The sequence below is a fragment of the Podarcis tiliguerta genome (genome assembly GCF_965153285.1).
Source record: "Podarcis tiliguerta genome assembly, chromosome: 1".
NCBI lineage: Eukaryota > Metazoa > Chordata > Lepidosauria > Squamata > Lacertidae > Podarcis > Podarcis tiliguerta.
The window spans coordinates 63052716-63069622 of record NC_139534.1 but is presented as its reverse complement, the minus strand read 5'-3'; the positions used below and the strand labels follow the sequence as shown (position 1 = coordinate 63069622).

Sequence of the window (16907 nt, the reverse complement as noted above, 5' to 3'; positions counted from 1 at the left end):
TGAAACCAGAGCAATTTAAAAAAGAACCAGTAGAAATAGGATGAAAGGAAACAAGTGTTAGGAAATAAGAGGCCCATTGCTTCAAGTCTGTAAGTCTGCATCTGCACTCCAAATGCCTTTTAAAATAATAATAATATATATATATTTCTAAAAGTTAGAAATAATGTTTGACGCCCAACTATTTGGGATATCCATAGCATAAAAATGTTTCGCAGCTAGCATGCCTCATGGAGTAATGATTTGGTGCTGTGACACAGAACCAGGTGTGCAGGGTCTGGAAAAAACAACAACAGGGAGGGAAAGCAACAAGCTGCTGCAGGATACTCTTGCATTTACTATAGGGGTCTAACACCTATGGAGTACATGGCATGTGTCCACTGGGATCCATAACTGACCAGCTGTATAGACCTGAACAAGAACCAGAATCAACCAAGGCACCATGCCAATTTAAACAAGCAGTCAAAGCAAATGTTGGGAGAAAATACTAGGAGGATGCATCTTCATGACAGGTTATATATATAGTCTGGCAGGGGCAGAGAGACACCCTGATCTCAAGCTTTTTTTATGAGCTGGGGGATACGTTAACCAAGACCGCAGCTACTGCCCATTGCAGCAATGGCTTCATAGCCAGATACCATTGTGGAAAGGCCTTGGGACTGTATCATTGAGGGTAAAGCTTCTCTTTTTCTGCCCTCATCTGCCGCCCTCCATTTCACATCGCTGCCCGGCCCTTCCCTCCTCCACTCCCAGGAGAAGGAACTCTTCTTTCTCTAGCTGACGGTAAACAGGCGCCGTGGCACGAAGGCCCAGCCTTCACAGCCAGAGCTGCGGTGGAAGGAGGGGGCGGGGAAACACACACACACACACACACACACACACACACCCCTCCTGCTAGCATTGAAAAAGACATCCAGCTGCTCCACTCACTCTGCCAAGATGGAATGAGGAGCTGCCGAAGAACAAACACAGAAAGCAGCATAGGGGTGGGAGGCTTCTCTGCAGCCAGGCAGGGAGTTCCATTTCTGAGAAGGGAGATGCAGCCATCCCGCACAGACACACCCAGCACACACACCACAAATGTCTGCCCCTAGTCGGCTCCTAATCCTCACAGCTGCCTGTTGCTTCCCACTCACTCCGCACTGCATCCTCCATCCGTGGCTCGTAAGGGCTTTGGCAAAAGTGATTGCACTGAGCTGCTCCTCCTCCTCCTCCCCAGTTATTACTTCCTCGCCACTGTGCTGATCTCAGTACACTACAAACCCACTCCCTCAAAATGGTCGCTTCAGAGGCCATCTCATGTAGGCAAAGCCAGCTATCAAAACACGGCTTGTTAGCACAGGGCTGGTAGCAGGCTGCGCACTCTACCCTGAAAGTTAATGCTGTCTTCTCTCCCTTATAGCCCAAGGCTCGGATGGAACTTAAAAACCACAGGATTCAGCAGATGGAACATACAGGACTCCTTGAAAGCTCAGCTTTTATTTTTTAAACGTTTCTAGAATTCACAGTTGAAGAGGGGAGGGAAAATATTGCTTGCTTGCTGGCATGTTTGTTGAAAACAAGAAGAGGGAAAGATTTGGGATGGGGGGGAGGGTGGGAGAGAGAGAAGTCTTTCAGCACAGCTCACAGTTCATGCATCTTCTAACAAGCTGAAAGTTCCCCCTCCTGCATTCCCACACCCTCACAAGAGAAATGAAACAACACGTTCCATATGCGGTGACCTCCCCTCTCCTTTCGCATTGCAGAAGCAGACCAATTAAGCAACAGGCATGTGAATTTGCAAATATACAGCACAGAGGATATTTTATGCAGAGGACAGCTCTACGTTGAGTTCTAACATGCAGAAATGCTCCAATGGTTTGACAAAATGGATTGTTTCAAGAAGTGGCAGAAAGATATATCTAGATTTGTCTGGCAGGGCAAGAAACCAAGAATAAAATTTAAAATATTAACAGATGCAAAGGAAAGAGGTGGCTTTGCCCTGCCAGACCTTAAACTTTACTATGAATCAGCAGCTTTTTGCTGGTTGAAAGAATGGCTGTTTCTTGAAAACACAGACATTTTGGATCTAGAAGGTTTTAACAATGCATTTGGATGGCATGCATATGTGTGGTATGAAAAGGTCAAAGTGCATAAAGCATTTAAAAACCATATTGTCAGGAAAGCACTGTTTAATGTCTGGATAAGATATAAGGACCTGCTTGAAAATAAAACCCCAAGGTGGCTGTCACCGATGGAAGCGAAGGCTGTGAAAAAGCTCAATATGGAGGCCAAATGGCCAAAATATTGGGAAATTTTGGAACAAGAGGGAGATAAATTGAAATTGCAGAGTTTTGAAAAATTAAAAAAGATTGGCTGCACTATTATCAGATAATGGAGGCATATAGATTGGACAAGAAAATTGGCTTCCAAGTGGAAAAATCAAAATTGGAAACAGAACTGTTAAGATTCCAAAACTAAGAATTTGTCAAAAATGTATAATTTGCTGTTGAAATAGAATACTCAGGACGAAATGGTAAAATCTGTTATGATTAAATGGGCACAAGATGTCGGACACAACATTATGATGGCTGACTGGGAACAGTTATGGACCACAGGTATGAAGTTTACGGCATGTAATGCCTTAAGAGAGAATATTATGAAAATGATATACAGGTGGTACATGACACCAGTCAAGCTTGCAAAAATCTATCATTTGCCCGATAACAAATGTTGGAAATGTAAAGAAACTGAAGGTACATTCTTTCACCTTTGGTGGACGTGCCCAAGGATTAAGGCATTCTGGGAGATGATCTATAATGAAATGAAAAAGGTGTTTAAATATACCTTCCCAAAGAAACCAGAGGCCTTTCTCCTGGGCATGGTTGGCCAATTGGTGTTAAAGAAGGATAGAACTTTCTTTATGTATGCTACATCAGCAGCAAGAATACTCATCGCGAAGTATTGGAAGACACAAGAATTGGAAGAATGGCAGATGAAGGTAATGGACTATATGGAGTTGGCGGAAATGACCAGCAGAATCCGAAACCAGGGAGAAGAGTTGGTGGAGGAAGATTGGAAGAAATTTAAAGATTATTTACAGAAATACTATAAAATTAATGAATGTTAGAATGATGTTGGATTGAGGTTAAAGGGTTTTTAGTAACAATGGGATGAAGGAATATGGAAAAACGGAAGGTTAATAGACGAAAAGCTAAAGGTATAGTATACTAAGATCAGGATAAGGATAAGGGAGAGGGAATGGATTTGCTGAATAAATAATTGAACTGGAATACAGAGAGGGGAGGTGTGGGGAGGTCCGGGAAATAAGCAAATGCAAGATATATTATGAAAACTGAATTGTCTTTATTTGTTTTTATTTTTGTATTTTTCTTTTTTTCTTATGTGAAAATCTTAATAAAATATTATTAAAAAAAGAAAGAAAGAAATGCTCCAATGTTTGAGGTCTGAGAAATGATACAAGGGATGTGGAAGCAGAGCAGCACATATCCTTAAGTTCACTGGACAACATTCCTCTTTTCCTCTCTCTCTCCGTGAACCAGGAATAGCCAAGAGGAGTGGAGTCACTAGAGCAAAGCAGGGTGTGGCAAGTCTGGAAACAAATCTTTCAATTAGAAGCCATCAGAGGCTCCAGACTTGGGGAGGCTCGGGTTGAGAACAGTTGAACAAAATGGTCTGCTATTTATTACTGAATGGAAATTAAAAAACAACCCTGAGGAATCCAAGCAGCGCCTTTTCTGCATGATTCTCACACAGCAACATGTTGGCAGCTCCACAAGAGGGTGGGCCATATGTTTTTGAACACAAGAAGCTAATTCAGCTGCGCTTTTAAAACTCTTGTCGCTCACAGCTCTGCCATATCAGCTTCTATTAATAAGGTATCTGAGCCTCTCTCTCTCACACACCCACACACGGCAGGCATATTAGGAATATTTCCAATGTTACTAGGAAGCAGATTGCTGGATGTTTAACAAATACTGGCAAAAGAGAGATATGGAAAGACATTGCTTCCTTCAATAGGGCAGAAATTCTGGAGAAATAACCTGCTGACCTGACCACACCACACCACTTCCTGGTCTTTCTGCCTTCTGTTTCCATGCTGCTCCACATCCACGACACAGGACTCAAAGCCATCATATTCTCCCAATCAGTGCAAAAAGCAAGTGGGCAGCATGCAAAAAAAACAAATCATGGAAATAGGCACTGAGGCACACTTCAGTGCTGGTGGCGCTTGCAAGCTGTGTGAGGAAACTGGGATACCAAAAGCAGATGCTCTGCACAGCTTAATGCGCTGTAAGCTTTGGACTGCTGCTCCTGCAGAGATGGATGATTCCAAAAAAGGGCTCTGCTTCTGAGCAAGTCAGCAGTCTGGCTGATTTACTTACAAAAATGAGAGAGATCATATTAAGCCTAAGTACACTTATCCAGGCAGGCAAGCCTGGAGAACATGAGTCACGTTGATCACTGCAATTGAAGACAGCTGCTCTGCATCTTCCTCAGCAGAGCCATAGCTCCTCACTATTCAAAGGCTTGGAGCAAGAGCTGCATGCAAGCAAAGGTCTAGCAGGGGTGAATGTTGGTAATCTTTGGTAATATGGTGCGCCCTGAGCAAGGCCAAAATTGGGCACTCCCAAATGAATTTTGCGCCACCTCGGCTCAGCACCCTGTGCAGGGGAACCACCCACACTGCCCTAAATCCAGTGCTGGTTGCAGGGATGTCTAGGATCCTGAAGCAAGTGACTCCTTCCTCTCTCACCAGCCAAGTGCCTCTTCCAAGTGGGCCCTCACTGATCTGCATTGCATTTGTAGGTCTCCTTGTGCCTTGCTGCCCCAACGTCCCAATGTGGTTTTGGAAGAAAGCGCTGGGACTTTTGCTATGTTTTCCTGTTACTAGCTTTAGGACAGGTAGTCAAAGAGAGAGTTCCTGTTCTATTCCTCTTCTAAAACCAGTGCGGGATTTACTAACCAGCCCACCCCCAACAAAGTCCATAGAGCAGGAACAGGAAAAACTTGTGGCATGCCAGAAGTTGCTGGACCACAACTCCCATCATCCCTGACCACTGGCAATGCTGGCTGGGAATGATGGATGTTGGGAGTCTCAGCAACATCTGGAGGGCCACAAGTTCCCCGCACGCTCAGCAGCAGGTGGTATGCATAGAACTTTATACAGATTCAGCTGTGGGAAAAGATGACTGTGCTTGAATGTCTACCCCCGCCCTATCCCAGACTCAACACATTCAAGAAATGCTTGCCTTTGAGTAAAATACTCATTGCACAAGAGGATCAACCTTCTCTATTCCATTTGGTTCAACAATATTGAAGCATATTTATCAAACAAGCCTCCTGCTTTTTGATAAAAGGCTCTAAAAGCTCCTCAGTTGGTATAAATCAAGATAATGTCACTTCCAACAGTGCCTTACATAAAAGGGCTACCATTTATCCTAAATTCGTCAAAGGTTGCTCAAGAGCCTTGCAATTCAAATCTGAGCATTTTTATTCAATTTTTACAATCAACAGCCTTTCCTGTAACCGAAGTTCTCTGAGCATTTTACAGGGATTAAAACCAAATGAAAAGTACAACAAAATGAAAATAAAACAAAAGTAACACAATTATGACATCACAACCAGTCACAGTCAAGTTTTCCATCAGCCGTTAAAGCACTCATCTCAGACAGCCAAGCAGCTTACTTCTATAAAGCAGCTAAACCAGGCCAACCTGAATGTGGCCCTTCAGTTTTCTCCATTTGGCCCTCAGAACTCTCACCAGGTCACATCTCTCACTGGCCCTACTTCACATATTAAGGTCTTCACCTTGTAGAAATGTGTCCCTGAGCTCTAATAAAGCTTCTTGTCTGTCTGAATGGAGGGCAGAGAAGGGTGTGTGTGTGCAGAAACTTCACAGGTGGTGAAATTTACATGTGCTCCTCTGGCCACTTTGGCCTCTGCTCCCACCCACCACTGCCATGTGGCCCACAGGTGGTTGCCCAAAAGGGAATGCAGCCGTTGGGCTGAAACATGATCTCTCAGTGCTTGAGACTGACTAATTGTAAATGCACGCAAGAACACCAGAGCAAAGCAACCTAGGGCGGGCGAAATGTAAAGGAGTCAGGACGTAGACTTCAAAAGTGGTGGTGGTGGGGTCAGAAGATGAGAAGAAAACAGGAACATCAGGGACAAGATACAATGTAATAAGGTATTCCTATGGACAGGTGCTCTGTTAGGTTACTGATAACAATGCAGAAGTTTCTGCTGTGGCTGATTCACCTCTTAAACTGAGAAGTGCCACAGATATAGGCACTTTGTCAGATTCTGGGTGTTTGAGTTTTGGACACTACACAATTATTTCGCATGCACTTTTAGCACAGAGCATGATACGAAGCTCCAAAAGGGGCTAGGAGACGGTCTGCACTCTGTAACCCAAAGCTCTGTTTGCAGGTTAGTTCAAACTAGCCTGGATTATATATTGTGTCCAAAAGCAAAAAGTCAACAGAGTCAACAGCTGCACCACTTTCAGTAGGAAGTTTAGTTAAGTTATAATATGTATGTTTGCCATTATAGAAAATAGCTATTCTCTCTTCTTTTTTCCTCTCCTTCTTTTTTGCATTGTTGTATTAAGGGCAGATAATGTTCCAGAGAGCTGTTGAGGAACAAACCGCTTTTCCACCCCGTCTCATTCTTACAACATTCCAGCCCCCTCCAGCCCCCATGGTTCCTGCTTACCAACGTAGTATGTGCTAGGAGCCGGCTGGTCATCTAGCCTCGATTCCAAGATACTTGAGGTCTGCGAATCGTGACGAAGCCACAATGCCACACCTAGAATTATTCCTCCTGCCAGCTGAAAAGAAATTTAAGAAGGCAGATTAACACGACCCCTTCAAATAAATGGGGGAAAAGAGATTGCTCATGCCATAAAATGATTCACCAAAACATTCCAAACCTCGTCACACACCCAAGATGCACCAAACACCCAGGCAAATGTGGGCAGGGTCTATGAGATGGGATGAGGGATAAGAAGAAGAAGAAGAAGAGTTTGGATTTGATATCCCGCTTTATCACTACCCGAAGGAGTCTCAAAGCGACTAACATTCTCCTTTACCTTCCTCCCCCACAACAAACACTCTGTGAGGTGAGTGGGGCTGAGAGGCTTCAAAGAAGTGTGACTAGCCGAAGGTCACCCAGCAGCTGCATGTGGAGGAGCGGCGACGCGAACCCAGTTCCCCAGATTACAAATCTACCACTCTTAACCACTATACCACACTGGCTCTCAAGAGATGAAATGAGGTTACAGTTTTGTTTAAAAGACCTCATCTGTACCAAACACATATCCAAACACAATCCTCAGGCTGACTTAGTCATTCATTTCCTTCCAGCAACCCAAATGAGACACTTATTGATAGGGTTCTTTTCATCCCAGTGAGATTAGAAAGTTATGTTTGAATCTATGTCCTAGGGTATCAGCTGGGGGCTACATTAGCACATAATTAATGACAATGGCACTCAAGTAGCAGAAAAGCATTTCCAGTGCCTTAACTACCAAAAGTGTGTTTGTTGTGAAGCATCAGAAAATGTGCGAAGTGTAGTATGGCTCAAAGAATTTCATTTCATGAAGACCCTATGCTAGGATACTTGTATTGATCATTGTGTCATATTCTTTAAAATATATAGGCAATGACTGATGAAGCTACAGGTGTCGCTGAATAATCCTGCTACTGATCATGGGGTGGAGTCTCAGCATCTTGAATCATTCTTGCACATCCCCATGATGGCAACTTATGATACACATTTTTTTTTATTTTAAAAAAGTATACTTAAACTGTCTACTTTTAGCTTTAAGGATATTAAAGTAGCCAGCTTAAGCAGTCTGTATTTTTTTCTTTTTTGGTCTTTCTTTGAAGCAGAACAGGAAACATTACATAAAGGGGTAGGGGTAAAGTTAAGGTACCCCTGACCGTTAGGTTTAGTTGCGGCCAACTCTGGAGTTGCACGCTCATCTCACTCCACAGGCCAAGGGAGCCGGCAATTTGGGGTGAGGAGGAGAAAAGGCAAGAAAGCGAAAAACACGGTTGCACTAACAGAAGTCTTTGCAGAGATGTCCACTAGTGAGGCTCATTAGTTGAAAGCCTCAGGGTAGCTTTTTGAGGGAAGTGACATAGATTTTGCAAAGAGAAGTTAGACACTGGCCTTGTTTTCATGTCCCAATATGCCACAACCAATTTGGGCACATCCAGACTTGCCCTTGCCCCACCGCTTTCACCCAAGGAAGCCTGATCTTTACCATTGAATCAGAGCAAACATCAATAGGATTTTCTCGGGACTGATGCTTCCTCCAATTTATTGCTGAAGAGTAGATTTCCCAGGGAAAAGCGGTGGGGGAAGGGCAAAACTGCTCAAACCCATGCCTGGAAAGTGCATGACAAGCAGAAACCACTCAGACTCACACTTTCTAGGCATGGGACCAGAACAAGTCTAGACGAGCCTTATGCTGTATACTGTTCTAAGTACCAATGTACCTCCTTCCTGCCATGGGCTTCTCCCTCATGGAGCACCTTTGGGGCTCAAAAAGGTCACAGCGTGGCTTCTCATTATTTTTATTTTTCAAATTTATTTTGTCAGGTGTGTCCAACTAGCAGTATGCCAGAAATAAGCTAAGAACAAACCTTGGTTGATTTCTGGCTTACCACATGCGGTTTGCTTGAAGCAAGCAAGCAAGCCATAGTCTGGATATGGACAACACCAAAAGCCACAAAGAACAGCCACACACTCATCCACTCCTATTTGTACACTCATAGTAAGGTGAACATGGAGTGGTGGATGCAATCAACCTGGCCACCACTTACTTCATCCTTCTGCCACCACTCTCCTCTTCCTCCTCATTTTTAGCCTTGCAACAACACAGTCTCTATATTTTAACTGCATAATTCAGGTGTGCACCGAAGCGCTGTAATGCACCTGGCATAAGGTGGTGCTGTGGGAACTTGGGGTTGTGCCGCAAAAACATTATCATTTCCCCACATCTCACATCTCTGTAGCTTTCTCTAGTGCAACGTCTTTACCGGCTACAAGATATATCCAGTTTTAAAATACTGGTTCTTTCTCTGAGATACCAGACCAGGATTATAGTCGCACAGTTTTTCCCATAGCGTCTTCCATTCAAGGAGTGGTATTTTCAAAAGCAAGGCAATTCAAAAATCATGGCAACTAAGTCTAGTTTTGCAAAATACAGTGGTACCTCAGGTTAAGTACTTAATTCGTTCCGGAGGTCCATACTTAACCTGAAACTGTTCTTAACCTGAAGCACCACTTTAGCTAATGGGGCCTCCTGCTGCCGCCGTGCCGCTGTCGTGCGATTTCTGTTCTCATCCTGAAGCAAAGTTCTTAACCCGAAGCACTATTTCTGGGTTCGCAGAGTCTGTAACCTGAAGCGTATGTAACCTGAGGTACCACTGTAAACACGGCATGAAGGATATTTAAATTTGGACTCCAAAAGACACTGAACAGCTGAGAGAAGAAAGGTAAAAAGAGACAAAAGTATGGGAAATGCCCGGCCCAAGCTTGTTAAAAGGGGTATGTGGTACAGCTGCACTGAATCTCCCTCTGCAGTACAGAAAGAAAGATTTCACGCTAAAGAAGATGGAAGCAGAGTTTAGTATTATACATTGCTGTTTGTGAGGAGCATTCCCCTCCCTCCCATCTTTGAATGTGATTTAAAGGCACAGTGTGTAGACATGTGGCAAGTCCACCATAATTCTGGCTTCTATTTCACCATCTGACAAACAAAACAACAGCCCTGAGCTGCTCATAAAAAAGAAAAAACCCAAGAGGAAAACTAAACACTGGCGCAGACTGCAATTTTGCTTTTTCCACTCAGAGTCGGCAAGAATTCTGACAAATTGAAAACACACTGCAATGGGTCTGAGCTTTGGCATACTGTTTTTTCCAGTTGCTGTTCCAGGTGTCCAATTCTGCTTTCCATATTCCAAATAAGATAATGCTTCAGCTGCCTGAGCAACACCGCAGAGCTAGAAAACAGTGCAATGTTCCGTACACTTTTAAATCCAGCTTTCAAGATAAACATAATGTGGATACAGCCTGTAAATATGTCCTTGCTTTCTGTTCACTTTTATTCTCAAACAGAGTCTTCTGTCAAAATTTCAAAAGGATTTAGAGGATAAATCTCCTGTCCTTATGCCAAAGATATCTATTTGCAAAGTCCCACTTACTGCAATGCAACTTCTCTTCAAGTAAATGTGTGTAGGATTGCAACCCAAAAACTTGATCCTAACCATGTTTTACTTGGACGTAAGTGCAAGTTAAGATTGCAGCCCCAGATATACTGTGACTTAGAGAAACCCAGCATTCACCCTTCCTGTTTACACTGCAATGTTTCAGCACCAAAAAAGGCGGCATTGAAATAGAATGTGATTACCACAACAACCTGCTACATGGGTTTGTCCCACCTTGCATCTCTTCTCTGAAAGTCTACCCCGAGAAAATTCACCGGATTCCAGTTCACCAAATTCCAAGTTATTTAATTCAGCAGCACCTATACTGTACATAGAACCTTCTCTTTGGTAACCATCAGAACCAGATTTTGTACGCTCATTTAATAAGACATTTGTTTCAGCGGGCTTACTGAAACCACCCTCACTTGTGGCTCTTCCAACAAGAAGAAAACAGACTACCAAGCAGGGAATGCAATACATTCCTGTAAGCTTCAGAGAAGTTGCTGCTAGGGGGAGTGAAAAATCTGGATACCTATCTCATATCTGCATCTGGCTCTTTAAGACTAATGAAGGTTTCGGAACATGGGAAAGATGCCATGAAATATCCTAGCAACTTCCTTCACTTAGAGCAAAGTGCAGCCTTTATTTCACTTGTGCTGAAGGAACAGCTCAACGTTTTGGTCAGAACTGTGAAATCTCACAGGAACCTTGTGGTAACTGGTAGCAGATATGCATACATGCAAGAGGTAACTGTCCATTGTGTGATGCATGCGAGCATGGTTATTAGGGAGGCATTGTTAACATGGCAATCCCAAGCCAGGACAATTTTAATTAAGGCCAGTAAATCAGAATGTGAGGTTATAAACAAGGAGATAACCTACAATAGGACATGGGGTCTCTCCCCTTTTTTCTTTTACAAAACATGCATTTTAAACCCCTTTATATCCTCTCAGAGCACTCAAGCACTGTATAGCATTAATCACACCTAAAAATTATTTTATATCCAGTGTGCAATTTGCAGTTCTGTGGGGAAAGCAGCTTTGGACAAAGGGAGGGTAGCAGGGACTGAGAGAGAAGCAAATGATTGCCCTACACCCAGAATTATCCGCAACCCTTCCTTATATGTTGCAGCATAGAGACTGTTCTCAAAAATGAAAGTGTCTTAGAACTTTGTGTGTGTTTTTCTCCATAACCAATGATCTGCTCTCTTTGAAATTTTACACAGAGAACAATACCGCAAAAATGAAAAACAAGCCTGCGCTTTTGAAAAAAACAACCCTGTAATAACCAATATTATTTTAGATTTTAAGATGAACTTTGTTTCATTATTTTTTTCTATTACAGCTATGGATTGTAGGAAAGTTGTACCCAGTAGCCATTTTCCCCCCACGATGTCCAAAAAACACAAAATTTTGTTCCAAGACATAAGAGACCCAAAGATTTTATTCTTTGTTGAGAAAGAGCATGTCTTTGCAATAATTTTCACCATCAAAAACTTCTGATAGCATTGTGCCCTAACGCTGAAAATTTAGGCTTTCTAAACCTAGTTTTTCCATCAAAAAAGCTACATTTATACATTTTTAAGGCATTTATAAAATCTTTTGAGTGCTGGTTTATTTTTTCCTGAAATCCTCATCATGTTATTGATCTCTCTGTAAAATTTCTACGAGATCTGATCATTAGTTATGGAGAAAAAAGATAAAATGCACACAAGGCCGAGGATCTCAAGAGGGACAGAAACACAGATTTCACGAAACTTTGAAGTTCTATAAAATTAAAACTGTTTGAGACAGAGGGGAAAAATTTAAGGGGGTTTCTTTCAACCATAAGGGAATGGTGTACAAAATCCCAGACGGTGGGTGGCATGACCACGTTGAACTGACATGGAATGACCCTTCTAGAGCATTAGCAGAGTGTGTTGTTTTTATAGTAACAGAATAACAAATCTTGTGATACCTGTAAGGCTTAACATTTAATTGTGAAATAAGTTTTCCTGGGCTAAGGCTGCAATCTGAACCCCTCTCCTGATTGTGATGGCTTTGGGGAGGGGGTTAGATTGGTACATAGTCACCTCTGTGCCAAAATCTGCCAGCAGAAAGGAGCATTTATGGGAGGTGGGGGCTCTGCTATGGCAGCAGCCCCAAATTTTGTCCTTCTAGGTAGGAAGCTACTGTAATGATGGATGTCAATGTGAACTTTTTCTATGGTTTGTTCTTGAAGATCATGGCATCAGGATAAAAGGCATAACTTGATATAAAAAGAGACCCCATTATAAACTCTCTAGACCCTGCTACTAGTCCTTATCTTAAATGTGAGCTGGAAAGTATGCATAAGTATCCTGATTTCCTAATACTTAATATTAGTATTAGTATTGGTATGCTAATCCTCCTGTAAGATCCCCCCCCCCCACATAGACAGTAAGTCCTTTAGAGAACTCCATAGGTAAACTCATGATTCAAAGAGTATTCAGATAACCAGAATCATGTCCTTTCCACTTCAACCATATCGGTGTAAACAGAGTGGTGACAGACAGGAACTTGCAGGAAATAAACAATTGCACAAAGACATAGAGAGGTTGCAACACTCACACATTCAGGAAACCCCTCCCCTGTCCATAGAGTTACACTGGGCCAGAGTAATGCTTAAACCCCAAATTTTCGATGGCTGCACAGCTCACAGCTCCAACAAGACCCTCTTTTTGACCTAAACTTTCAAGGACCAGCTTCAGACTTCTGTGGACCAAGGAATGGGTCTGCCTTACAGACACAGAACGCTGAACTTGAGGCAAAAGGCAGAGTTCTCCATTCCTGACTTGCTCTCTAGGTACTTCAGGTCAGGTATACATCCCCAGTTCCCTTTTCTTCTTTTCCCGTGGGTACTCTGGCAGACTGCCAGGCTCATTCTCCAGGGCTTGGGGTAATTCTGCCCAGTATCTCAGGAGAAAGCTGCAAAAGAGAATGTTTGTGGGCAGACAGCTCTGCCCAAGTCTACAAAGTTAAATGCTTCTTCCTAGTAAGAGTGACTTACCAGAAAGTAGCCCACTTACGGAGTGCTCTCCCCAGGGAGGTGCAGCTTTCATCTACGCCATTATGGCACCAGGCAAATTATATTATATTATAGGAGGTTTTTAATCTATGATGGAACTGCATCTCTTTTTTCAGGACTGCCACTTGCGTTTACTATTTCTTAACAACATTTTACTGTTTTTGCTTTAAAATGTATGCCACTCTGTGAAAGTTTATTAATGGAAAGGCATGATAGAAAATGGAAAATTGGGTGTTGGACCAGGGGTCGCCAACCTAAGGCCCACGGAGGCTGTTTAACCGGCCCACGAGCCACCCCCAAACCGAGTCCCCACGCGCTGCGCTAAACCAGCGTGGCACTGGGACTCTCTTCCACTGCTCCGGAAATCGCTTCTGTGCATGCCCAGGTACCGAAAATCACTTCTGTGCAGGTGCAATTTTTGGCATCTGGGCATGTGCAAAGCGATTTCCGGCGCCACGGACATGCGCAGACATGATTTCCAGCATTCTGCTGTGCCAGTCTGGCACATGGAGGAGCTCCACAGGAGTGATCCGGCCCATGCCTGGTAAGCTTTGCCAACCCCTGTGTTAGATCATGCAAGATGGTGGCACAAAGTTCTTTGACAGGAAATGAACACACAACACTTCTGCCTTTAAAAGGCAAAATTACTCATCACATTTGTTCTTTCAAGGAGGTTAGGGCAGCCTTCATGCGATTTATGTCACCCTATCTGCAAAGACCACCCAGGGAGCTCCGTGACCGAGCAAAATTTGAGGCCAGGTATCCCTGACCCAAGAACTATATTCACTCATCCCAATTTACAGGGTATCAACAGATAGCATCATGTCCAAAATTTGAGAAGTAACAGTGCAACCCTCTCCAGCACCATTAGGACTTCAGTCTGAGAACAGACTGGTTTTGGATAGACACATTCAACAAGGAAGTTACAAGTTGTAAAGTATTCCAAGAGAAGCTACTGGTGTCTTTTTCAGACTATGTGTTTTCTAAAAGAGATCAGAAAGCAGACCTCAGGCTTACATGTGCTTTCCCTTCTACCTTGTCGCTCCTTCCACTACAGAGAGATCCTGCATTTAAACTGGTGGGATTCTCTGAAACCTGCAAGAGGGAGAGAACCTGCTCTTTAATAGGTCTACCAGAAAGAGAACTTCATTCTAACCCAGGGGATGAAATCCTAGTGGTTTAAGAGGCCCTAGGGTGGGAGGCTGCTGTTGGGGAAGGGCATAATTCTCTTAGATGATAACATATCTGCAATGCTGGAGAAAGATGGAGTGGAAATGAGTGGATTCTTATGGGTGAAAAGCAACTAAGTTATACTCAGAGTAGACCAATTGAAATTAATGGACCTTACTCATATTCATTAATTTCTGTGAGTCTACTTTGAGCAAAACTTAGCTAAATGCCATCCTATTTTTTTCTGCTGCTATTGGATTGTTTTTATTCAGCTGCCTTTTGGTATATGATTATTACCTAGTTGAATAGTTGTTGGGAGTTTCCCCAAAAGGGAAAAGGTGGGGTATAAATACATAAATACAGTGGTGCCTCGCAAGACGAAATTAATTCGTTCTGCGAGTTTTTTCATCTTGTGAATTTTTAGTCTTGCGAAGCACGGTTTCCCATAGGAAATGCATTGACGGTTTCCCATAGGAATGCATTGACGGTTTTAAGAAAAAGGCACAAGACGTTTTCGTCTTGCCAAGCAAGCCCATAGGGAAATTCGTCTTGCGAAGCAACTCAAAAAACAAAAAACTCTTTCGTCTTGCGAGTTTTTCGTCTTGCAAGGCATTCATCTTGCGAGGTACCACTGTAAAATACTACTAATAATAGTAATGTAAAAATAAAATAATAAATAAGATTGTGTACTAAAGTAGCCCTGGTCAGATATTTATCACTGTCCTACAGGGAAGTGAAGGCAGGGAAGGAGGACGGTGATGTAAGGTCCTGGCTGGTTCTGTAAAGAAATCCTACAGAAAGGCCACAGTGTTGGCAGACAGGAAATTGCCTGGAAGGAAATCAGTTTACAGTGCACAGATGACACAGCTTTGCAGGCTGTGTAAGGAAGGGTTTAAAAGCTACCCATGACTGCATGTGAGTTCCTGTGCATGCAATATCATATAAGTCATCTCTTGTGTGCCTTCTTTATTGCCTTTTCTCCAGCCAAAGATTTATTGCTTCCCGGAAAGAACTGCGACAGCTCTTTCACACACAAATATGGAACAAATTCTTGAGAGTTTGGTGTGATGGGGAGAGGCAGGAGAAGGAAAAGTAAACTTGATAATGCTACATGAAATTGGCCAGCTAGGATCCATGTTGACAAAAATTTGACCAAGACTGGCTCTTGAGATTGAATCAGTCTACCTAAAGGACACTTGGAAAACCAGTTAGGAGAACATGGGAACCAAACTCCCAGTGCTTCAAATGGTGAATATCCATTCGGTTTCTGCCTCTGCCCCACAGCACACCAGAACTCCTCACTGTGATAAGCTTCTCCTTATTGCAGCATTGCTAGATTATCAATTTGGAATCCTTCTCTAAATCATATTTTCCCCTCAAAACTCACAGAGGGGCAGGGAAGAGAAGAAGGGAGGACTTCCTACCTCAACCACCTCCTCTACCCTCTCATCTTTCTCTGTCCACATAAATTACCTCAACTCAGGAAGCTGCTTGGGAGCCATGCTCCTCACTTCCTCAAATGCTTGCCCTTCTCACCTCAGGCCCAAACTAGATTTAAACCTTAGGAAGTCTGTTTTAGCATTCTCAGTTCCATCACACCCAATTTCTCAGAAACTAGTCTTTCGTTTATACAACCAAGATAATTTCTTCTACTTCAATCCAAACCTAACTTGATTAAAGACTACAAGTGGTAGATAATTGCTACATCACATGGTAGTTTGTCCTAGCAGCTAATTACTGCTACTAAAAAAACACCATAATGATTTATCTAGCTTCAATTTAGAAATACTAATCTAGCAGACACGATCTAATCTTTTTTGAACACCAGATGCTTTGCTCCTTTGTAAATAAAGAGTAAGTTGCTTTGGGGGAAGCTCTTTAAAGAACCAGTTTACTCGAGCATTTTCTACATGATATAGTTAGGGCAAATAAGGGCAATTGTTTTCATCCCCAAGGGCTAGTAGAAAGCAGATTCATGTCTTTCTAATTAAACAGCTGCTGCCACCCCCTTCAAACAGTCAAGTTTTCTTAACCTTCCTGGAATGAAGAAATTTCAAAAGTTTGGCTTGATGTGCTGGAGGTCACATAGCAGACCATATTTACTTTCTGAACCACCGGTCTGAATGAATGAGTTTTTACCATTATTCCTAAAAGTTTTGTCTGATCTCCATATTCAGCACTGGGTCTTGACATCCAGATCTGAGTGCTTTTGACATCCTGGCCATTTTATTTCAACTTGGTTCACACACAAGAGAGAACATTTTCCTGCTTCTGCAACTTAGTATTTTGTTCCTATGGTCCATGTAATTTCAGCAGGTTTTAAGGTGGTTCACACATCTGTTTTAGCGTGTGTGGACATTTGGGGAACAACTTGCAAAGCAGTGACAAGACAGAAGGTATTGCCTGAAATGAAGAGAAAGCTGTGAAGTGGAAAAATGTTAAGTACAAAATATTTTGATGATCTCCTGGTTT

General features: G+C 42.7%; 1 protein-coding gene across 1 annotated transcript in view; it reads right to left on the bottom strand.

Moving 5' to 3' along the window:
- Positions 1 to 16907, bottom strand: part of CD81 (CD81 molecule) — a 57823-nt gene that overhangs the window by 25729 nt on the left and 15187 nt on the right. The window contains exon 2 of the mRNA XM_083425792.1: positions 6718 to 6832. Within this exon, the coding sequence (XP_083281918.1) occupies positions 6718 to 6832 (115 nt within the window). The remainder of the gene's footprint in view (positions 1 to 6717; positions 6833 to 16907) is intronic.